This window comes from Dunckerocampus dactyliophorus, chromosome 3 (genome assembly GCF_027744805.1).
Source record: "Dunckerocampus dactyliophorus isolate RoL2022-P2 chromosome 3, RoL_Ddac_1.1, whole genome shotgun sequence".
NCBI lineage: Eukaryota > Metazoa > Chordata > Actinopteri > Syngnathiformes > Syngnathidae > Dunckerocampus > Dunckerocampus dactyliophorus.
This window is the reverse complement of record NC_072821.1, coordinates 1,336,653-1,360,057: the sequence shown is the minus strand read 5'-3', so window position 1 is coordinate 1,360,057 and position 23,405 is coordinate 1,336,653. Positions and strand designations below refer to the sequence as shown.

The following is a 23,405-nucleotide window of genomic DNA, read 5'->3' as shown; positions in this document are numbered from 1 at the left end:
CAGTAGTTTGTGTGGCCCCCACGTGCTTGTACGCATGCCTGACAACGTGGGGGCATGCTCCTAATGAGACTACGGATGGTGTCCTGGGGGATCTCCTCCCAGATCTGTCTGCTGCATCATTTTTTCACTTTCATTTTTGGGGTGTCTTTGATTTCCCCCCTCTATAGGGTGATCATTTTCATTTCTATCAAATGATGTGGCATCATTTTGTTACTAATACATCACCCACTTATTATCAGGAAAGATATTCAACATCATTTTTCCCCCAGTTTATTATTCAAAGATAATTGGAGGAATTGTGTAAGTTTAAGTCAGGTGTGACAGTTGAAGTTGGGACTGCCAGCAACAAATCCATGATGATGTTTTTGGGGAAAAAACACTCGTCGTATTGTCAATGCTAAAGTGTTCCTATATTTAATGAGGCAGAAAACAAATTAATAAGCAAGGTTCCACCGAGATTTGAACTCGGATCGCTGGATTCAGAGTCCAGAGTGCTAACCATTACATCATGGAACCACGTGACTACGAATTAGAAGTGTTATACTTACTATATTGTTATCAGGGGCTGATATTTTCTGAATCCATTTAAATTTATGACTACTGGATTATGTGTTGAATTAACTACAGTACTGATGTAAAACTGACGTCAACTAAAAATATTTTAGTAAAGGACATTGACAGGTGAACACACGCCTAAACAACAGGTGGCGATATCGGTCGTAACTGAAGAATAATGAAAGTGAAGATGCTCTCCACGGTCCTCTGAGGCGGCAGGCATTAGACTTGTCTTGCTGGTCCAGACTCAGTCCTTCTGGTCCAGATTCGGTATTCGTGATCCATACTCAGTCTGCCTGTTCCAGACCCAGTACTACTGTTCCAGAAGTCCACCTCGTGGTTTTGTCAGTCGTCTGAACAACCGGTGAAGCATCTTCGCGTCATTTGCCACAATCTTTGGCTGGGCTCCTATCCAGAATGGCCGGTAACGCGTGGAGGTCAATGGTAAGAAAAAGACGACAGGAAACATTTGTCATTGGGGACAAAGAATGTTAATTAGTATAACAATATCTGCGAGGGGAGACAAACTTTAACCGAGCTTCGCTGTTGTGTTCTTATTCTTTTTAAGACAAGCAGATGTTAGCACGTTAGCCGGTTAGCTTCCGGGGGTGGATGAACTGTATACTGTATGTATGTACAGTATGTATGAATGTGTGTGTGTGTGTGTGTCCTTCAGCTACTCTTGCTAACGTAGCTAACCGCTAGTCCACTGTCATGGCTTTGTTTTCCATTAACGTCTCCTCTTGACCTGTGAATCCTATTTAGCCTCCCAATCCCTTTAGGCTGACAATCGTGGATGTTAAGAAAATTTCAAGTTTAGCGGGTGCCGTATTAAGTTAAAGCTCCGTAGACGGAACACCACACAAACAATTTGCAGAAAAACTCTCCGAATCAAGAGTTTGCCTTGTAACTTAATCTCAACGGTTTGATTCGGCCTTATTATTATGTTTTAAAGATTAACTCCAAGCAAAGTCCGAGAGCGGCGTGTCTATGTTGTCCAGTTTATGGATGTACGCTCATTACATTTTGTAGTTGTAACTGTAAACGTCTTCATTGGCAAACTTGATTTGATATACAATATATGTTAAACATTGACATAATTTCTAAGTGTGTTCTTTTTCTTTTTTTATTTAAGCATTTCCTACTCTATATTACATCCTAAAATTGGCACTCATGCGTTATTGTTGTTGTGTATTCTTAAAGGGACAGTATACATTAAAGAGCAGAGGTAGTTAGCGTGTGGCTATCTTGTCAACTGTTGTTGTGACCTTCATGTTGTCTTCTACAGTTGTCCCAGGTGGTCGTCAGCGCCACCAAGCGACCCATATTTTCATCTTTCTCTTGCAGAGGAGTGAGTATTTCAGGGCACTGCTCTCGTGTCTTCTGTGGTAGCTGCTTAGCTTAATTTAGCTCATCTTAGGCTAGCTTAGCTCTGCCATTGGACATGGTAGAGCAACAGCTAGCCTGGCTGTGCGAATAACCTAGCAGCTGGCCACATTGTCTGAAGTCCTTAAAAATGTTGTGTGTGTCACAGATGCATACGGTCACGCTGATACCTGGCGATGGCATCGGACCAGAGATCTCCAGCGCCGTGATGAAGATCTTTGAGGCAGCAAAAGTAAGACTGCAAACTTTGGCAAGTTGCATTCAGTTGAGGAGAAGGTCAAGGTTGCTGGTAACCTTCAACCCTCGACTCCCAGGCTCCAATCCACTGGGAGGAGAGGAACGTGACGGCTATCAAAGGTCCCGGTGGCCGGTGGATGATCCCGCCAGATGCCAAAGAGTCGATGGACCGCAGCAAGATTGGACTGAAAGGTGATTTCCCTTCCCTGTCCTTAAAAACTAGTAAGAGTGACACCTCGTCTTGTGCAGGACCTCTGAAGACGCCCATCGCTGCTGGTCACCCCTCCATGAACTTGCTGCTCAGGAAGACTTTTGACCTTTATGCCAACGTCAGGCCGTGCGTCTCCATCGAAGGCTACAAGACGGCGTACACCAACGTCGACCTGGTCACCATCCGTGAGAACACGGAGGGCGAGTACAGCGGCATCGAACATGTGGTCGGTGTCGCCAGGCATCTCGATTGATTGATTGATTGATTAATTGATGCATGGATGAAGGAACAGGCGGGGTACAATGGAGGTGGACTCTTGAGGGACGGTTCTGGTGTCGTTGCAGATTGTGGACGGTGTCGTTCAGAGCATCAAACTGATCACAGAAGACGCCAGCAGACGCATCGCCGAGTACGCCTTTGAATACGCCAGAAACAACCAAAGAAGCAGCGTCACCGCCGTCCACAAGGCCAACATCATGTGAGTGACTTCCTGTTTGTCACGTGACCCACTTCCTGCTTGTTCACGATGTAACTTCCCGTTTGGGCGACGCGTCCGAGTAGGCGGATGTCAGACGGGCTCTTCCTGAGGAAATGCCGCGAGGTGGCGGAGAACTACAAAGACGTGAAGTTCACAGAGATGTACCTGGACACCGTGTGCCTCAACGTGAGTTCCCAATTGCCTGTTCGGGTCAGGAGTTTTCTTGTCTTGACGTCTCGCGGCGGCCTTTCAGATGGTTCAGGACCCGACGCAGTTTGACGTCCTGGTGATGCCCAACTTGTACGGAGACATTCTCAGGTCAGTGCGCATCTTGGCGGGACGCTCGCCTCCGGAGAGGGCAGTGCATGCGAACGTTGTCCTTGGTGTGTTTCAGTGATCTGTGTGCCGGCCTCATTGGTGGTCTCGGGGTCACACCCAGCGGCAATATCGGTGCCAACGGCGTGGCCATCTTTGAATCTGTGAGTGCGTGTGTTAGCATGTCCAACTCGGACTTGGTTGGGTTTTTTTTGTTTTTTTTTACTTTGTTGTTTGTGCAGGTCCACGGCACAGCCCCCGACATCGCCGGTCTGGACCTCGCCAACCCCACTGCCTTGCTGCTCAGCGCCGTCATGATGCTGCGTCACATGGGCCTTCACGAGCACGGCCACAAGATACAGACGGCGTGCTTCGACACCATCCGAGACAAGAAGGTCAGAACTTGTGTGTGAAGATGCTCCACTCTGGGCGACCTGCTCGAGTTGCAGCACTCACATCAATCACCTGCATAGCCCGCATGTTAACGTTCGTCGGCTTCTTCTGCGACGTAGCCTACAAAGACGTAAAGGAAGCCTGCTGACAAGACCTGCTTGCTCGTCTGTCTCCCAGGTGCTGACCAAGGACTTGGGAGGAAATTGCAAATGTTCAGAGTTCACGGCTGAAATCTGTCGTCGCGTTCAGGATCTGGACTGAGGCGGCGACGGCGACAACGTGCCTGCTATCTCCACCTCCTCTGAGGGGGGCGGGGCTTCTCTAACCTCAGATGTTCACAGCAAACATGCGCACAGCTGTCACATGACCAAGATGTTTCTGACTGAAAGATGCTAACGAGGAGGAGCTTCGTGGTTTTGTAACGGTCACAAATGAACTTATTTATTGTTTCCTCTGGCCATGTCATCACGGCTTTGCTCCATTAAAAGGGCTTTTCTTCTTCAACCACGTGGATGATGAGACTGTGTGTGTGTCAGAAAAGACAAACATGGAGAAGTCTGTTAGTTTCTAACAAACAAAGATGTTTTTTTCTTTTAAATTCAAGTAAGAAAAGTGCCAGCAGACGCCGCTTATGTACAACACACATGCGCAGGTGACGCCACCTAAACACGAACCCAAACGACAAAGAACAGTCTGGCAACGGTGGTGCGTTCAGGGACTCGCTTAAGTGTGTGGGAAAAGCAGCTCTGTTAATGTTTCACCACCAGAGGGAGACGATAAGCTAACTGGTGGTCGCCACGGCAACTGTCGATGGGCAGGTCACACCATGGTCGCTGGGCCGATGACGGGCGCCGACCCCTGAAGACAAGTCACCGTTTCAGGATGTGGCGAACACGCAGCCATTTGAACAGGAACACGTACGTGTGCGTGCAGACTGACTCACTGGTGCGATGCGTTTGTGGGAGGAGCAAGAGGCGGAGCTCGTCTCCTCGTGCAGTGCCTCCTGGAGGTTGGAGGACACGCAGCCAGAGTCGGAGCCGGTGGACCCTGAGAGACAACGAGAGGACGATCCGGAACTTTCCGTAGCTGCGGAACAGAGCGATCAGCTGTTAAGATGGCTTGTTGTCAAGATGACGGCGATGAAGATGGAACGTACTCATGGAGGGCTGACTGGCGGTCTCGTGCTCCTGCTCGTCTTCCTCAATGCACGGCGTGACGAAGGCGGCGTCGCCCGCCGCAGATGAGGACACGCTGCGACCGAAGGAGGACGCAATGACTTGCTCGCCCCCCGGTGGCTCGTACCTGAAGACGTGCAGGTTGAGCGAGCCCAGCAGGCTGGATGACGACGAACGGTCAGAGGTCGCTCCTGCACGCTTGAAAGGGTTGGAGTGGTCGAAGACGGACACGGCGATTGACGCTCGCGTTCTGGCTCCTGCGCAGACAGAAACACAAATCAAGAACTGAGACTCGTTCACGACTTGGTGGCTGGTGTTCCCGTACCACGGGTCTTGGTGATGTAGTGCACGGCTCGGTCGCTGATGGCGGCGGCGCTGGGCTGGATGTCCAAAAAAGGTTTGTTGCCCACCCCCATGGACACCATCTCCTTCAGACGCACCTCTGCGTGCGCGCACACACACACACACACACACACACACACACACACACACACACAGCATCTCGGTGACAGTCATGTTGCGTGGAACTGTAGTTTGTGGGAATCACCACAAGGAGGCAGTAGTGCCCAACATTTGACAACATAAGCTTTTATTTTGAAATGGAAATACCTTTGTTCCTGGTGGCCTGAGTCCACAGGATTCGTGTGATGTCGCCGGTCCAGGCGTGTTTGACCTCGGCAGCGGCGGCCTGCAGGGTCAAGGTCTGGTTCTTGGTGGTCCTCCTACGGAACCAGATCTCAAAGCGTAGCCCGTTGTCTCCCGCCGACTCGGTCAGGCCCAAGTCTGCCGTCTGATGCACCGAAATGAGGCGTTACGGTGAAAGCGTGACGTGCAGGAACAGGAAGTGCGTACCTTGAATGACTGTTTGTAGACGAAGACGTCCAGGCCGCCCTCCATCTTCTTGGCCTTGCTCAGGAGGAGCAGCTCCTCAAAAAGGAAGACGCGACGCAGGCTTTTCCTCCTCCCGCTCCACACCGTGAACTCATCCTGGCGGATCAGCTGTCCTTGCTCCTTCAGGTTGACCTGCAGACACGCCAGCGCACCATCAGGTCTCTCCCTATTCCACTCTGTCAACACCAAAAGCCAAACCCACGTCACAGTTGCAGATGGCGTCCATGGCGAGCAGGTCGTTGCCGTGGCGGAGCTGGAACTTGACCATGCCGGTGGCAGACTGCAGCGAGTGAAGCTCCGCCTCCTGAGCCGCGCCCACCTCCTTGATGAGGTCAGTGAGCAGCAGAGCGTATTTACTCATTCGCTGGATGGGCTTTAACAAGTAGGAGGACAAGTCCATCTTGTCTCCCAGCTCCAGCTGTTTCCTCTGTGGGTGAACACGTGGCGTCAGTGCGGTATGCTGGGTCAGCTGGGGTCAAAGTTGAAGAGTTTTTAAGAGTCACCTTGAAGAAAACGAGTCCGTGGTTGGCTAGCAGGGCGTCAGACTTTGGCTTGTTTTTACTGTACAGAGCATACAGACTGAACTGTTCCTGCTGCAGCACACAAACAACAACAAGGTGTCCGTATGATGATGATGATGATGGCGAAGATGTCAACGAGACTGGAGGACGGGTACGTACGTGTCTGAGGAAGCACTGGGACACTCGTAGCGGATGTTTCCAGCAGGCCTCCAGCTCTTTGAGGAAGAACTGACTATGGAAGTCCAGAAGCTTCTCCAGGTTCCCGAAGACCACAGAGCGTTTTCCCCTCAGGTCCTGAGGCAGGTCGGCCCGGTCCATCTCAGGGAAGTAGTGCTCGATGATGTAACATAGAGAGCGCACGTACTCGCGCTCGGTGGTCACCATCTCCTCCACGATGTGACGCAGTTTACTGCGGAGACAAACACTTCTTCATCAGACTGTGCAGCCGCGTTACCACGAGTACACACCGTGACCCACCTTCCCCCGGGTTGGGGTTCAGAGTTTCTGATGCTCCCTGGTGTCCCAGGGTTGCGGGACCCCCAGCCCGGAGCAGCGGTCCTGGGACAAAGGGTGCGGTCTGACGCCTCGGTGCTGCTGACCTCCAAACCGCGTATGAAGACGCCCGTGTTTCCTCTGCGCGCTGGCTCGCTGAGCGTGCGTGGGGAGGAGGGGCAGTAGCGGGACGCCTCGGGGGTGGTGGGACAGTCGAAGCTTTGAGTCTTCCTGAGTAGCTGACGTCTGCTTGAGTAGGAGAAGGACGGGGTGGGGCAAGCGGAGGAGTTGAAGCGGGGCCTGCTGAAGGACGCCTCGCTGCCAAATAAGCGCTGAAGGAGTGGTGTCTGCTGAGGACTAACGGGGGCCGAGGAGGGACTCGAATCCTTCTTGGGGGGGCATGAGGTGGCCTCACTAGACACCGTCTCTGTGGAGGTGGGACTTACGTTTTCTACAGAGTCAGAGAGCCGCCTGTGGGTAGACTCCAGAGCCGCTCGCGCATCGGCCATCTTCCTGTCAAACATGGACTTGGCCTCCTGACACTTGGACCACGCAAAGCCCCACTGGCGGACACCTCGCTCGTCCTGCAGCTCGCCCGCCAATGCCTTCATCTCCTGGAAGCGAGCCTCTGGGATTGGTGGATGCTGGCGCTGGTATTCCTCCAAGGCGCCAATCACGGCCTGGCAGTGCTCCGGCAGCATGCTCTTGTCCACAGTGATACCGGCCAGACGATGGCGCCCCTTTATCGCCCAGCCGTATGCCTGCACAGACGTGTGACATTGGGCCTCAGCATTTTAAAAATGTGTCATATTTGTACCGTAAAAAGCACTGAAGCTCAAACAACAAGCATTGGTGCCAAGAAGCCTTTGAAGTGCGTGTTAGTGTGTGCGTGCACTGACCTCCTTTTGGCTAAGGTTAGTAGCACGAGGCCCCTGTGTGTGTGTGTGTGTGTGTGTGTGTGTGTGGGAAGTGAGCGGCTGGTGATCAAGTCACATCAACAAAATCATCTGTTAGAAGAGCACTCAGCCAAGATACACACGCACACGCACAAAGGGAGCTGCTCCCACACACGATTACATTATTATTACATTATCAGTGCTGACCATGTTAGCCTCAACGCACTGACAGCTGATGGCAGGGACGGGCTCACCATTAGGCAAACACAGGCAATTGCCTAGGGCCCCGAGATCTCCAAGGGCTCCCAAACGTCTCATGAAAACTGATTATTGACTTGTTTTCTTCCATTTAAAGTACATGTAACTGTTTTGTCTTAATTTGTGCGCTTAAAATGACATCAAAATGCATTTCATGATTGTTTCAATAACGACTGATAACCAATTAAAGCGGTGAACTACTGTATATTGAATGCTGGGAGGGGGTGTCCAGACAACATAGCTCTGCGGATCACTGGGGCACTCGAACCCCTCCACCACGATGAGGTGGTGATTCACGGAGGAATGTTTACTCCTTAGGTAATAATAATCCCTTCAGGACTTTATCTAGCTCAGGAAATATGATCATTTTCTAATATTCACACTAGTAGATGACAAACATGAATATTTTAAATCGTTTTTGGGGGTTTATGTTAACATGGCAATTAAAGCTGACATTACTGTAACAGATTTCAAAAGCAGGAAAAAAGTGGCCTAAAAAAAATACTACTACTACTACTACTACTACTAATAATAATAATAATAAAACGTAGTCAGTGCAATACAAGGATGTGGGTTTTCCTTGGGCTCCCAAATGGCTAAATACGCCTCTGGCTGATGGAAAAAGCGTTTCATGTAGACTGATGAATCCACACACGCTAACTGCGCTGCTTGCTAAAACCTCAGCAACATCACCAGCTCACCTCTCAACTGGTTTGGCTGCGGGACACGCCACCGCCCTTCAATGCCAAGCGCAAATTTTTCAACACAAACTTCTCAAATATTTTATTTAGTCAATAAACGACATTCATTTATTTAAATCTTTTATTTAAATGGACTGTTTGCACCGGTTACGGTTGACAGTTGCCTCGAGGGCACTGGCTTGTAAACGTGTTGCGAGCGTTATATTCCGCCCTCTTCCTGCTCCGAGCACATAAGCTGCGCCCCAGGTGAGGCACACACATGCACAGGAGCCATTGCTAAGCGCTGGCAGTGTCATTTTGAGCCAACTGCAAACAGTCCCTTTAATGAAAAGACAGTACAGTTTGAATTTGAGGTGGTGCGAAATACCACAAGCGCCAGCATAAACACAAACAGTTTGAATCCACAAGGGAAAAAATCATTTCAACAAAGTCTGTGTCAAGGTTTCCATCTTCTGGGGAGATGAACCAGAGCATTTGGACATGGACCTGGATGTGAAGTGAAACAAGAAGTTTAAAATCAAGCCAGTCCACTGGCTCTAATTCAACACTCCGTAGCTAAGTTTCATAATAATAGGAAGACCCTTTCTTCTGTAGTCAATAGGCATCCTCCCAGTCCCGGCATACTGCGTGTACCTTGTAGTCTTCATTTTGGGCGTAATTCCCCCATGCAACACAACTTCATGCGGCGCCTTTCTCCAGCAGATACGTAGCTACAGTATCTCGCTGCGTGTCGGACGGATGGCATGTTAAGTCCAAGGTTCCACCCTCTCCCGCTCAAGTTGACCGAGTCGCCACCTCGTGGCGGCGTAGCAAGCGAACAGCACCGACCCTGGTGCGTTCATGGGCGTCGGGTCATTCTATTATTTTTTTCAGCAAAGAGAGCAGTGATTCTCAACTGGCGGGTCGTGACCCTAAAGTGGATCGCGGGTCTTTTCCTGGGAAAAAAAAAAAAAAAAATGCAATGACCCGTTGTCTGTGAATGCACCTTGGGTGGAAAAAAATTGTCATTTGTCATTGAGCTGAGATGGCGGGTCCTGCAGACAAACCGGTCGAGAACCACTGCTTTGCAGCGTCAAGAGGCGCCACAGTGACTCGCTGTCACCCCCTAAGGAGCAAAGAGGTACTACAAGACAGGTTGGCGTGGCGCAAGCTGAAAGCAGCATCTTTCATCAGTGCTGAATGACTCTTAGCTACACAGTTAACTTCTTCACGTTCACAGCCTGGAAACAGGAATGTTAGGAATCCTCAAGGGCACAATGAAGGCAGTGAAAACTATTTTGTTTCTCATTATTAAAACAGATCATAAAGAAGTCTTTAAAGAGTACTTCAAAAGTATGCTGTGTACACTGCGCACTTGGTTCCAGAGGGCACACATTGAGACACAGCCCATGTTTACGCCACACCAAATCAAATACCAACTACCCATCCATCCACTTTCTAGCACTTCTACCGTTCTACCGAGCTGGAGCCTGGAGCCTGGAGCCTGGAGCCTACACCCTGAAGTCAGCCGAGTGAACAACTACATCATCAATGACTTGACAATCCAAAGGTCGTCTTTTTGAAAAGTTTCACATGCAAACAACATCAACAAGTAGTGAATGCCAGGCCAGTTGTCGTAAAGAAACACCAATGCAACTTTTTGCAGTCTTCTACAATCACCTTCATGCGACGTATCTCAAGTCATGTGACATTAGCCGTGTGGTAAATGCGCACTTCTAATCTTTTCTAGTAAATTGTCCCCGCGCCTCGCAAAGACACATTCGTACCCACACAAAGTTGTGCATTGCTGTAGAGTCGCACCGACGCCAAATCTGACAACAGACACACACGCACACACACACACACACACACACACACACACAATGAAGTGAAGAAAGTGTGTCGTACCTTGAGTGTGTTTGCTGGCAGTGCTGCTGTGTGACTGAACCTAGCAGAGAGTGGCATCCCGACCACACACACTGACACCCCCCCCAAAAAAACCCTCCCCCATCACAGGGTGAAAGGCAGATGGGCGGTCCCTGGAGGAGGGGGAGGGTCACCACGGCAACAAAGACTTTGTGCAGGGAGTAAAAGAAAGGGGGGGGGGAGAGAACTTGGCACTAGAGCGACATCTTGACTACGCGCACGCACACACACACACACACACACACACACACACACACACACACACACACACACACACACATTTCCCTCAACACTTGCACGCAAGTTTAGAGTCTAAATTGTCTCTCACATGCTTGTGCGTCCCAACAAACAACTGATGTGTGCGACTGTAAGTGTGTCCTACTGTGCGTGTGCTTGTACATTGTAATCCACAATAATTATAGTCAAATCTGAGGATGAACATCGTTGTTGAACAACAGTGCTCTCTTTCGCCAATCCATAATGTTTATAAAGCTGAAGAGGGAAAAAAAGTCAGTCCAAAAGGTGTTTGCAACTATTGGGCACACAACTACAACACAAACACACATCAGCAGATCCGCTTACATCCAACAAACATTCAACTTTATTCAGCTTTGACTTGGAAAAGAAGCTAAAAAAACAATCACGACACGCGTAAAGGTACACACACACCTCACCCTGGTGATTAGCATGCTATCGTTAGCACTGACTGTGAGCTGGTGCATGCTGACGTCACGTAAGAGAAGAAGAAGCGGCAAGGTCAGTACCTGGTCCAGGAAGCGGTACAGTCGGACAGCCTTTTCGATGTTGCAGCCAGTGGCATTGACCCGCTGGGAGAAATCCTGAAGCTCTGCCCAGAAGGAGCGGGCTTTGACCATGTAGACATGGAGGTCTGCAGACGAGATATGCCCCCAACGCTCCAGACGGCTCAGTAACTCCTGACCTTGTTTACAGTGATCCTACACACACACACACACACACACACACACTTGTGCTTTACTTCTCATGTTCTGTCATCAGATGTAAACGTTACATTTTTAGTCACCGAAGAAGCAGCAACATACGTATGCGGAGGAGTAGAAGTCTTTAAACTCCAGCTGTTTCCGGTTCAGAGCGTCCAGCGAGTCCTCAGGTTGGTTCAGACTCCTGAGACACACCTCGCCCACCTCCTTCAACCACGACCTCACCTGAGGAACATGTAAAGGAGAGCCATTATTTGGGTTGTGTTTACTGGTAGTCGCATATGTTTGGCTAGCTCTGCTCTGCTCATGGGCCTTCACGTGTTTAGTGCTTTTCTAACTTCTAGCATTCTGACACTAGCAGCACCAGCAGCAACTGGGGGTTCAATATCTTGCTTCAGAATACCTCAAGGATGGAACCCAACCTTCAGCTTTTTACTTCGGCCTGGACCTCGGTAGCTAATTTGAACGCAGCCTTAGAGAAAACTAGCGAGCAGAAGGCTAGCTCACGCAGTTTGCAGTTAGCAGTGTATTGTGGGTCACCTTAGCAAAGCCCTCCTCCAGACTCCTGAAGTCCATAATGAAGTTCAGTTCCTGAGTCCTGCTGTTGGACAAGGTCACCAGGCGGTGGAGCAGCTCGTCCACCTGCTCGTACAAACAGGACACAGCGTCCACGGCCGCCACGTAGTCCTCCGTCAGGCCGACGCCGCCCTCGTCCCTGCGCAGCAGCGACAGTGAGGCCCCGCCCTCTTGCTGCAACTGGACCAGTTGTCTGTCTTGGAGGATGCCGCACATCATGTCCTTGTAGGTGGACAACAGCTGCTCGGCCTCCTGGGAGACACAAACTATCGGTATAACATCATACTTGTGTGTGTGTGTGTGTGTGTGCGTGCACATGAGCTCACGAGACCTCAGCAGCAGCAGGGAGAGCCATGGACTCCATGATGTCGATGTTCCTCTGCAGCAGGCGGATGACATCTTCACACTGATTGGTCAACTGCTCCACTCTCTGATGGACACCAACACCACACGATCAGTGTGTGCGTGTGCGTGTGCGTGTGTGAGTGTACTGACCGATCTGAAGGCCAGCCAGCTGCTGTGACTGAAGGAGAAGGAACCTCCAAACTGTGCAGGAAGCTGATGGAGGTCCACATGCTTCTGAAGAGACTTGAGGGAGTTTAACACCTCCACCTGCACACACACACAAAAATAACACAACTCGTGCACTCACTCACATACGTGCACAACAGGGGGCGTCGAATGTCACCTGTGGACCTGCAGCTTTGTCCACATGCAGCGATGTGTCCTTGTTCATCAACAGTAAGACAGTGTGGACGCAGCCTGGAACGTCCTCCTACACACACACACACACACACACACACACACACAAGCTATCACACGGATCCAGGTGTGTGATCCAGGTGTCTTGGTCCTACCTGCAAGGACCTGAGGGCAGAGAAGAGGGCTGGGACCGGCGCCGCCTTTCGGGCGTCCACCAGCACAATCAGACCCGAAGCTCGCACGCTGGTGCTGTCAGACAGCGCGGGACAAGATGTGGCGTCAAAACAGACCGTAGCGACTGCGGTAAAGGGAGGAAGGGGCGGTACCTGAGGGTGGAAGTGTAGTAGAGCAGGAGGCGGAGCAGCTCAGCGCTGTGACACTCCGGGTTGGACCACACCGCGTTCCCGGCACACACTGTCAGCAAACCGCGTCCACTGCGACCTCTGCTTCCTGTGCGAGCAGGGAAGCTGGTGAGGATGTTTACACTCTTTACCACAAGGGGGAGCAGCTGTGACGCATTGTGAGCACTATGAACACAGCATGTTTGGTCACCAATGTAAAGGTCACACACTCATATGGGCCTGGCCCTACCCAGAGGCTAAACCGGGTCAATCCAGCTGGAGTCACAGTAAAAATATGTGCTCTTACCAGTCAAACAGACAACTCCTGACTTCAACAGCAGCCTGCTGAAGCCAGACTGGAAGGATCTGCAAGAACGGGAAGACGCGGAGAACCCGACCCGGCTGGAGGAGTCAGACGAGTGGGGAGGCTGAAAGGACTGGGAGGATTCTGAGGTCTGGTTGACCTGAACTGGGGCTATAAGGCCAGGTGACTGGTCCGGTAGCATTAAGTCTGATGGTTCTTGTGGTTCTGCTGGACTGGGATCAGTAGACAGAAAGGCTGCTGAGAGAAAACCCAATCTTATTAAAGTCTTCATTTGGGATGTACGTCAGTGCATTACATCACACTAGATTACACCAGATCATAGATAGATCATAGATAGATCATAGATGACAGATAAATGCATACCATTAGCTTGGTGGGAGCTTCCCTCCACCTTCTCCGGCTCTTCTCTACGCTGGGGAAATTCCTCACGTGGTCCAGAGGCTCGTGTCGCCATGGAAACCACTGCCGATGCATTCAACTTGGACTCTGATGTCGACGCATCTTCCAAATAAGAGTCCTTGCTGTGTGCATGTTCTGCGAGATCTTCACAATAAGAGCGCTCAGGCTGCATGGGCGCCAAAAGCTTTTCAGAATAAGAGTCTTCAGCATGTGTGGGTTCCGTGATGGTCGAAGAACTGTTTTCAGAATAAGAGCCCGCAGCATGTGTGTCTTCAGCACAGCTTTCAGAGTCCTCGTTGTGGGTTTCTGCTGGAAGCTCTTCAGAATAAGAGTCCCCCATGCGTATGTGTTTGGTAGGCCTTTCACAATAAGAGTGCTCTATCGGCTTTTCGGAATAAGAGTTTTCAGTGTGCGCGGGTTCAGTGATCTTTTCAGAACAAGAGGTCTGAGTGTATATTTGCTCTGTAATCTTTTCAGAATAAGAGTCCACAAGGTGCACAGGTTCTGTAATCTTTTCAGAACAAGAGTCGTCGGCGTGCATGGCTTGTCCAATCCTGTGTTCATCGTGCGCGCTTGCGCGCAAAAGAGCATCTTCAGTTGAGAACATTGGTCCACTCGCTCTCTGCGCCTCCTCTTGTTCTCCTCCCCCTTTCACCTCCTGGTTTCCCTCTTCATCATGTCCACCTGCTTCATTCTGCTGCAATACCATGAGCTCAACATCCTCTTCTATCGCCAACACCGCTGCTCCTTCTCCATCACCTACAGCGCCCTCCTGTTCCTCCTCTCTTTCTGGGACCTCCTTCTCTTCCACCTCAGCAGCCACAAAACTTTCTTCTCCCTCTTCTTCACCAGCATCAACTAACACTTGAGCTGCCACCTCTATGCCCGCCACCTCTCTGCCCTCGCCACACTTCCCTGACGGAGTGTACGTGTATGGATGGCCACCTGGTGTCCGATCCTGGGACTGACAGCTAGAGGGGGGCACATGGGGGAGTATGGTGGCTCCACTGCAGGCCTGAACACACAGCAAGGAGGAAGTGTGTGTGTGATCGCTTGCAGCAGTGTGGTTGATTGTGTCTGCAGTGTGTGTGTTAGTGCGATTGCTCGTAGCAGTGTGTGTGTCAACAGCGTCTGTGTGATCACACGGAGCAGCGTGTGTGTTTGCGTGATCGCTCATAGCAGCTTGTGTGTTTGCGTGATCGCTTGTAGCAACGCGTGCGTCATCAGCGTGTGTGTGCTCACTTGCGGCCGTGTGTGTGCCCGTGCGCTCGCTTGCAGGAGTGCACGTGTTTGTGTCGGCAGCTCGCGTGCCCCGTCCGGCTCGGTGCTGCAGGCTGATGGACTGCGTCAAGGAGCCTTTCTGCGGGGAGAAGCGAGGCGGCGCGAGTTCTGTCAGTTCCACGTACTCGCCCTCCGACTCCTCCCCCTCACCGCAGCCCGCTGATTGGTCCGTTTGTAGCTTGACCCCATGTCCTGGGAGGTCGTGTGACTGGTTGTTGAACTCCTCGCCAGACTGGGTAGGGGCTGTCCGGGTCCGGTGGATGAACTGTGGATGGACCACGTCCTCCCAGGGGACCCTGAAGACGTCTCCGTGAGCAGACAGCAGGCAGCGCTCCAGTCTGGACATCCCTCGCTGCTCCCTGTCCCTGTTGACAGAGTCCAGCCAGGCCATGCTGAAGACGGACCGCAGGCCTAGCGCCGACACTTCCAGTCGCTCCACATCATGGCCGCCGTCCGACACGCTGCACGCCAGCAGGCGGGGGCGGGAGGAGGCGGTGTGTGCTGGAGGAGACGGGAGCGCAGCAGAAGGAACAAGCAGCAAGTAGAAGTCTTCTGGGCGCAGGAGGTGCCGGTCCAGAGGACTGAGCTGAACCACTATCTTCTCATGCAGGCAGAGAGGCCAGCCCTCGTGACGAAACAACAAGCCACCGAACTGTGACTGGGGGAAAGATAGATTAGTATCCCGCAGAAAGTCAAACATGTCACATGACTATCGTGTTAAAGTTGCATCCATCTGATGATTTCGTCAGAAGATGATCATCATAAAGTATTCATTATCTCTACCTGCATATCACACATTTCTAGGTTGTGTGTGTGTGTGTGTGTGTGTGTGTGTGTACAGCACTCACACAGGCGTCTTGCTGAAGCCTTTGCAGGAAGTGCTTGGCAGGGAGCAGGAAGTGGATCAGGTAGCGGAAACCGTCGCCACGGTAACAGCTCTCCACCACACTGAGGACCTGACAGAGGACGGTCGGGGATGTGGCCTGGAAGGGCAGGAAGAGGGAGGCCAGAGCAGTCTGGATGCAGTGGTCCAAAGATTCAGAGTCCTATGAGGACAAAGGAGGAAAGACACAAGTCAGACTTGTGCATCTTGGGTTTTGACCTCTCTAACTGTGTCACCGTGACACTCATCGGTGGAGCGGCTAACGCTAACCAGCCGCTAGTTCATGAGCCAAGCGGGACCCTCTCACAGTGGTGGTGCTTATGTTCACGTAGACCGCAATCAAATGTCACATGACCTGGCCGTTCCTGATCCTTGTCATTCAACTCCACCTCGAGAATGCTGATCACGCTCACATTTGCATCATCACACCGGTCTCGAATGCAACACGACGTCACAATCTGCTACCTGCCGTGTCATCACTCTTCTCGTTTAGGTGGTCCAACACCTGTTTGGACTCCGACAGCTCCAGCAGACCACCGGGAGTACCCGCAGCCATGGAGACAAGGGGGCGGGGATGTAATTGGATCTGCTGGTCAAGAGCCAGTGGAGACCAGATGAGTAAAAATATCAGCCTGACCCCCACATCCCCCGCCCTGACATGACACACTTTTATAATGAGCTCGGTGTCCGTGCATGTGCAGCAGTGTGTTTTTTCCAGTGTCATCAATTAGGAGTCAATTAACCCTTGATAAAAATGTGCAACACAGCAGCTGCAAAATCAAGCACAACAAGTTAGTGCAGATTATTTCTGACCTGAGAACACACACTAACTGTCAGCCACACGCACAGAAGGTAGTGAATAAAGGCTGTCTCGCTGATAAGACAGTAGAGCCCGGTTAGTCTGTTGATCAAGTCCTGGTCTACAGTGCCCGCTTAATCCAATGTCGACTACGTTGTCAACATCAAATTTCAGACCGAATGGTGTCATTTCTGTATAAAAAAAATCTCCATTTACTGTATGTTGACACATGTGGTATTGTCAAGAAAACGACAACATAACTATGAATGGGGCCGATTCGACCCAGTCTCAGTATCGAGTTTCGATACCAGCGTAATTCACGCATCGGAAATCTCTGAAACCACCCTTGCAGATTTCCCATCCATGAGCTTTAATCCATCTGTGCTTCAGTGTTATCAGCAAACATAGCCAAAAGAGTACCAGCAAACGTAGCTGTCTCCACAACGCAGCCCTCCTCGTCACTCGCGCCGCACGCACACATACAAGCGCTCCCCGTGATGCGTTCACAGACACACAAAACTTCCGGGTGGCTACAATATCACACTTGCCTCTAGAGAGGAGTCTGTTACAGCCTCATATAAAGTCAACAATAGTGATAATGTAGCGACATGGACAATACGTGCAATGTGAAGAGTTCTGTATTGTCCAACTGTCTGTGAAGCCGTGAATGCCGCACGTGCGGTGACAGCTACTTTTGCTGATATTCTTTTGGCGCGGTTGACGCTTACTAAGGCATTTGGTCGGCAAATATAAACAAAACGGTGCGAAATGGTGCTACGTTGCACAAACATACATACAGGCAACTTCCGTGTCAAGCTTATGTCTCACACACGTACACGGTGCGAATCTCTGGCCACCTCACAATTCGATGCGATTACGATTCAGAGGCCTGCGAAGTGAAGATAAAACGATTATCGATGTATCTTTTTTGTGATCAATAGTTTGTCATTTTTTCAAGCATAGTTTTTTTCTACATATAATTTCTTTTTGCTCACTGTGTACCACTAAACAAAGCATATTTGTAATGATCCACAATTAAAATAAACTTCAAAGAGATTCATTTCCCAGAGCTGTTTGACATTTCTAAAAATAGAATATAGAGATATAAAGAAAAAAGCAGCGGCGTGGGAACTCGTTGGCGCCAGAGTAAACATATCAGGTAAGTTTACATTCATTTAAACGGACATTTATGTAAGTTTATCTTCAATACTATCAAGATCCGGTACTACCAAGACAGTCAATCAAAACTTGTACAATACTCTTTGAATGTGAACGCGTCACACACCAGTGTAGCTGGTCTCAACCGCTCGTCGCCACCCGTGCGCAGGGTTTGCTACGCATTGGCGATGAGTTTTCGCCAATCGCAGTTGTCTGTTGCCTCCCATGTGTGGCGACCATTACACCATCACCACCGCCACCGCCATAAACTGTCCGGGCGGCACTTCCGCTTTCCGTCTTTTTGTTTCATTTTTTTTGTTCCACCACCATTGATTGTTGACATTTATGAATCGATTAATAATCGTCAATGTCCGCATCGCGATGCATCTAATAATCGATTATTCCCCCCACCCCTAGCATACCCTACACCTGAGTACCATCTAGTGGTTCAAATGTGAATTACACAAAATTTCACAATGCTGTCGATAAAATCGATTATCGTCGATAATTTGTAGCACAATTATATCGACCAGCAAAATTATCGTGTTATCGTGACAGCCCTAAGCGTGAACGTCAAAGATTATCAGCGATCGTCATGTAGCCGACAGTGGCAGCAGTGTGAAGAGCGAAGGCTTGTGTTTTGATACTTCCCTCACACAAACTGATCCCATCGGGCTGCTGTTCCGGTTCTGCTGGTTTTTGGATGAATACTCGGCAGCAGCAGCGTGATTCACCCACTCACGGACTAACCTGTTCTCCGGCTGTGACGAAGCACACACGGTGGTCATCTATGTTTAACCTTCCCACACCACCAGTGGTTGCGACCTTTCGGCCATGTGAGGATAAATAACCTTTAACCCTGGCCAACACAGTGACAGAAGAGGCCAGCTGGTGAGCCGCACTCATCGTCACGGTGAGAAGACGAGCGGCACGGAGCAGCCGGAGGATAATTTGTGAATGTTTCAGTGCAACAAAAGCTAACATGTCGCGACAACGCTGAGATGAAGCTGAAGATGAAGATGAAGATGAGGGCACGCAGGAACAAGTTCATTCGCTGGAGTTATGTGGCACTCACTCACATGTGTCAATATGTCCTCTCGCGATCTACCAGACCTGTTCTTACTGTTTACACTCACAACAAGTGCTGAAGCGTCTCCAGGAGGTCATACCTGCCGGTATCAACGCGCTTGTGATTGATAATAAAATAAAGTCCAGCATACACACACACAGCAAAGTCCAGACATTTGACTGTCGGACTGAAAAAGAAGAAGAAGCAGAGAGTCTTCTCACCCGCCTCCTTTTCTTTCCATTTGTTTTTCTTCTTTTTTGGTTGTCACACCTTTGGGAGACAGTCAGCAGCAGGGTGAGGACCGCCACCTGTCCCAGGCTAAGGGCGTACAGCGTGCCTCGGCCCACTTTAGCTTTTGAAAGCCTATTGAGAACCTGATAATATATATTTATTTATCTGTACAAACCGCTGTATGAGTTGCTGGCAGCCAGAATAGACACTAGCAGACGCACCAATGAGTAGTCCACCCTGCTTCTCACGCCACGCTGACACCTCACTTGAGAAACACGGCGTTAACTACATCATGATTCGCACCCAAATACGGCTCGCTTCCCCTCTTTTGGCACAACTGAAAGAGGTGGTCCAGGGCCCGCCACCATTCCATGCACACGCAGTGGCGGTTCTGGCTTGAATGGCGATGCCCTGGGTGGACCGACTCTGTGGCTACTAGTTTTTCTTTACAGAAACTATTTTTTGTAACTATATTAAGTTATACCTTTACCTTTGGCCCCGTTTCTTTGACTTTTGCTGACAAAAATAACAGCATTGAGAGATCCCACCGTTGCTCAACTAGCGGTCAAGGCAAACCAACTCATATTGACTCACAATTCCCCCTTTTTTATTTCACATTTTAGTAGTTTGAGACTCTTGGTCGGTCTTAGTGTTACTTTTTTTAACCGTATAATTAACCTGAGAGCCGAGTGGTGAAGTGAGCCCCCTATAGTCTCTTTAGTTTGGTCACATGGTGGACATTTGATGACATCTGAGCAGCCTGGGGGCACGAGTATCCTGTCTGTAGAGGGCGCCAATCTGCCACGCACCCTGACTTGATGAGCGCTGAACACAAATAAATGGGATTTTTTCTCCCTCCCTTGCAGCCCCCCCCAAGAGACTGCCGCCCTGGGCAATTGCCCATATAGCCCATAGCTAGAACCGCCACTGCGCACATGTGTGCCTGCAATGTAGTGGAGTCACAGAATGGCTGTATTGCAAATGCGATGGTTCCTTGCAGGTTATTGATGATAACAAACACAATATCAGAATATGAATCAAATACAAAGCACTCAATTAATCCAAAAGTCAAAAACCTAATAAACACGTGTCATTTAATTCATGCGATTGCTCCTCTCACAAGTCTTGCACAACATACATGTGTCAGTCTCCTGCAAGCAGAGGTTGCATGATGTGATTTACAGCTACGACCAAAGAAAAACATGTTGAATCAACAGGCGAAACAGTGTTGAATACTTTCATGGCGTCTGCTGCGTATACAACACAATCTGACGTCAACTTCAGCCTGTTTGCACGTTGTAATTTTTGACACAAAACGGTGGAACGTAGGTCCCGTTTGCTGCATCCAAAACATGTACCTTGACAAAAGTCTGGCAAAATGTCTGTCACCATCGTAAACAGCATAGTCCCGCACACAACGTAAGTCAAATTTAAACGCAGAAGACTATATACAAATGAGCTGACTCTGCCTTGACGCACAATGTGAATGTTGAGTATTCAAAATCAGAAATGTGGCGTAACGTTCGGGATACGTGCTACAGTCAGCCTTTCTGCTGATTTTTTTTTCTAATCAATCCTTTATATCGTGCTTCCGCGGAAGGTCACATGTGTTACTGTGGCGCTAACTATCAGTGTTTTCAAGAACACAATACTGAGAACGGAACTGGCAGGTAACCAAAGGACTACCTGTACTGTATGACTGTGACCGACTCAGTGTGAGCACAGACCAGCGAGGGCCAGGAGAGGGAGACTCTTGGCATCGTCCTGCCAAATGGTCAAACACTCTCAACGTGTCATGTGATTTCAGTGAACCCACAGAGACGATTGGTGGAGCTCAACTATGAATTGTGGAACAGGAAGGCCTCCATCTCCCCCCAGGGACTGTCTTTTGAAGGCGGCACCACATCCATCCATCTGGGGGTGGGTTCCTGGGGTCCAAAGGAGGACGCAAAACAACCAAATCAGTATTTGGCTTTCCACAGGAGGTCATGCCACTGTGGTCATATTTCTACATCCTCCTTGAGCCAAAATGTCAACATCAATACATGAATCAGGCTTGAACTGGGTTCAGTCGCTTCAGGACTCCCGGGGGAGCCCTTCAGGTGTGAGTGGTTTCCCAGACGGACTGGGGGAGGGGGAGGAAGGGAGGAGAGAGGGAGGGGCGGTGTCAGCTTTCAGGATCATGGACAGGGTCCTGTCTTCAACAAGTCCTGGTCTTGAGGGGCCATGAAAAGCTCTACGAGTTCTGTCCCCTGACCTCTGAGCCCCCAGAGCGTGTTAAATGTGAGACAGATGTCTCTGCTCCTGGCGTCTCATCACATGTTTCCTTCTGGCCTCGCTCAGGTGGTTTCTTCTTGTTGTTGAGAACACCGAGGACTGCGTCTGGAATACTGAAGGTCCAAAGCAGCAGCTGCCTCAAGTGTGTGAGGCTTGAACATGTCAGCGCAGTTGGAAGCAGGTTGCAGCGCAAAGTGGACAACGTGCTCGTGAAGACAAAAAGTCAACATGTTGGGACAAGAACTTTACGGCGCCGAGCCACAGCACCCCTGTCTGTTCACTTTCCAAAGCAAAGTCAGGAGAGGATGTCACATGATCAAATATTCCCAACACATCATGTGAAGCTCGGTGGGAAGGCTGGAAAAGTCCTCCACTTGAGTCAAGTCCAAACCTCCCCATGAAGTCCCAGCACATGGCTGAGCATCATCTACTCATCACTGCTCAACAGGTCCTCCTATTTTTGGAACATCTGCGTGCTGTCAGTGACGACTTCCGCTTTGTTTCAACGTTGAAGACATTTTAACGTGGAAATCCTCGAAAAAGACTTTGCTGCACTGACATGTACCTGGTTCCGGCACACGGCTGTGCCCACAAACTGATAATGATGCCAATCAGCAGCATCGCCTGACATAAAAGGTGACGACGAAGCAACTGTGAGCACTGCAGCATGATGGCCACTTCAAGGCTGCATTACGGTCATGAGAAGAAAGCGTGCACATTATGTATGTATGTATGCGTCACTTAGTCCAATATCAACATGCTATACGGGTACACAACAATACTATATGGACGGCAGTGCCTCAGGAGGTACAGCGGATCGTCCAGAAACCGGAAGGTTGACGGTTCGATCACCCCGGGGAAGACACTTTCACACACCTTGCCACCGGTGTATGAATGCGAAGTCGGAGAGGCCGTAGGAGCCAACTGGCAGCCACGTTTCCGTCAGACTACAGCAGTGCGCTGTGGATACAGATTTAGTTTACCAGCACCACTGTGTGACTGAGTAGTGAATGGATAATGGCTTCACTTCATTGTGAAAAGCACTATAAAATCTAATCTATTATTATTATACTAGTACTAATACTACAACAATACTATCATCACACATCAATCTCCATACACTTCTTGACAAATGTTGGAGGACTACACCTTGGTGGAAATCCTGCACCTCCCCCCACACAGCAAATGGTTACAGCAAACACACACAACTGCTCTACATGTGGTCAAAGCTACGCCAAGTTTGTGACAGATGTGAGTGTGTGAGAGAGCTAGAGCCTACCATGGTGTAAGTAGCATGTCCTGACTTGTTGTGTACTCCAGTTATTACTTATGTATTCCACCATGGAGTCCAGTATTCCAGTCAGGAATAATCGTGTATTCCATTAAGGAGTGGCATTGTCCGGTCGGGAATGGTGTGTTCCATTCAGACAACAGCGTGTCCTGTCCTGTGTGTGTCCCGTCATGTCTGACTCTGCTGTAAATCTCCTGTATGCTCACATGGGAAGCTCCGCCCACCCCCAGCTGTCAGTCAGTCTTTGGCACAGCCCCCCTCCTCTCAGCCCACCTCTGCATGTCGGCCTGCTTTTAGAGAACTCTTCCTCGTGTGCTAACTTTGGAAGGTGGCGTGCAATGCGGGTATCGGTCCAGTCAAAGCAAAATAAATAATGTAACCTGAGTAGCGTCTCAGTGAAGAAATATGCAATAAACACAAATAGGCAATTATATGAATATGATAGACATAAACATATAGTGAGTGATGTTCCACATGGATTAGTTCCAGTTCCAGCAACAATCTGGATGTCGCTTCAGTCTGCTGCTACTGCACAGGACGCTAAACAGCTAGTCAACAAGAGCTGTGGAAAACACTGCCCCTAGCGCTCTGGTAGAGAACTGCAAGTCATGTGTTAAGCCCCCACCGACGAGCAATATCAGGATCAAGACACCGTCCGAAGGGTCGACGTCGTGTCTACGCGGCAGCATAACAAAGCCCT

The 23,405-nt window shown here is 49.9% G+C and overlaps 2 protein-coding genes across 6 annotated transcripts; one reads left to right on the top strand and one right to left on the bottom strand.

Annotated features, from left to right (window-relative positions):
- Window positions 1-357: 357 nt before the first annotated feature.
- On the bottom strand, window positions 358-22,902 carry plekhg4 (pleckstrin homology domain containing, family G (with RhoGef domain) member 4). 4 transcript variants are annotated; one of them, XM_054770800.1, is made up of 22 exons: window positions 22,694-22,902; window positions 15,846-16,043; window positions 13,681-15,655; window positions 13,300-13,554; window positions 12,978-13,101; window positions 12,807-12,900; window positions 12,638-12,724; window positions 12,445-12,561; window positions 12,281-12,379; window positions 11,914-12,201; window positions 11,476-11,598; window positions 11,179-11,370; window positions 6,640-7,415; window positions 6,322-6,589; window positions 6,145-6,234; window positions 5,844-6,068; window positions 5,603-5,773; window positions 5,360-5,540; window positions 5,079-5,192; window positions 4,732-5,007; window positions 4,519-4,661; window positions 358-4,433 (listed from the first exon to the last, which is right to left on the bottom strand). In XM_054770800.1, the coding sequence occupies exons 1-22, from the start codon at window positions 22,694-22,696 to the stop codon at window positions 4,395-4,397; spliced, it is 5,838 nt and encodes a 1,945-aa protein (XP_054626775.1). In that variant the 5' UTR covers window positions 22,697-22,902; the 3' UTR covers window positions 358-4,394. The 4 variants fall into 4 exon arrangements, with proteins under 4 accessions (XP_054626775.1, XP_054626773.1, XP_054626774.1 ...); XM_054770798.1 differs by having other exon boundaries at window positions 360-4,433; window positions 5,076-5,192; XM_054770799.1 differs by having other exon boundaries at window positions 361-4,433; window positions 5,076-5,192; window positions 13,300-13,551.
- Window positions 734-4,079, top strand: LOC129178509 (isocitrate dehydrogenase [NAD] subunit alpha, mitochondrial-like). 2 transcript variants are annotated; one of them, XM_054770803.1, is made up of 11 exons: window positions 736-999; window positions 1,844-1,906; window positions 2,090-2,173; window positions 2,256-2,370; window positions 2,428-2,615; window positions 2,734-2,867; window positions 2,951-3,053; window positions 3,121-3,185; window positions 3,262-3,346; window positions 3,425-3,577; window positions 3,753-4,079. In XM_054770803.1, the coding sequence occupies exons 1-11, from the start codon at window positions 973-975 to the stop codon at window positions 3,834-3,836; spliced, it is 1,101 nt and encodes a 366-aa protein (XP_054626778.1). In that variant the 5' UTR covers window positions 736-972; the 3' UTR covers window positions 3,837-4,079. The 2 variants fall into 2 exon arrangements, with proteins under 2 accessions (XP_054626777.1, XP_054626778.1); XM_054770802.1 differs by having other exon boundaries at window positions 734-999; window positions 3,262-3,577.
- Window positions 22,903-23,405: the final 503 nt, after the last annotated feature.

Excerpts from the sequence above, each read along its gene's own strand:
- plekhg4 (XM_054770798.1), bottom strand. Across the intron at positions 6,069-6,144 it reads ACGGACTCGTTTTCTTCAAG|AGGAAACAGCTGGAGCTGGG; the intron begins GTGACTCTTAAA and ends GTTCACCCACAG. Across the intron at positions 4,434-4,518 it reads CCCACAAACGCATCGCACCA|GGGTCGGCGCCCGTCATCGG; the intron begins GTGAGTCAGTCT and ends ACTTGTCTTCAG.
- LOC129178509 (XM_054770802.1), top strand. The coding sequence starts at position 973 with ATGGCCGGTAACGCGTGGAGGTCAATG. Across the intron at positions 1,000-1,843 it reads GTAACGCGTGGAGGTCAATG|TTGTCCCAGGTGGTCGTCAG; the intron begins GTAAGAAAAAGA and ends TGTCTTCTACAG. Across the intron at positions 1,907-2,089 it reads CATCTTTCTCTTGCAGAGGA|ATGCATACGGTCACGCTGAT; the intron begins GTGAGTATTTCA and ends TGTGTGTCACAG.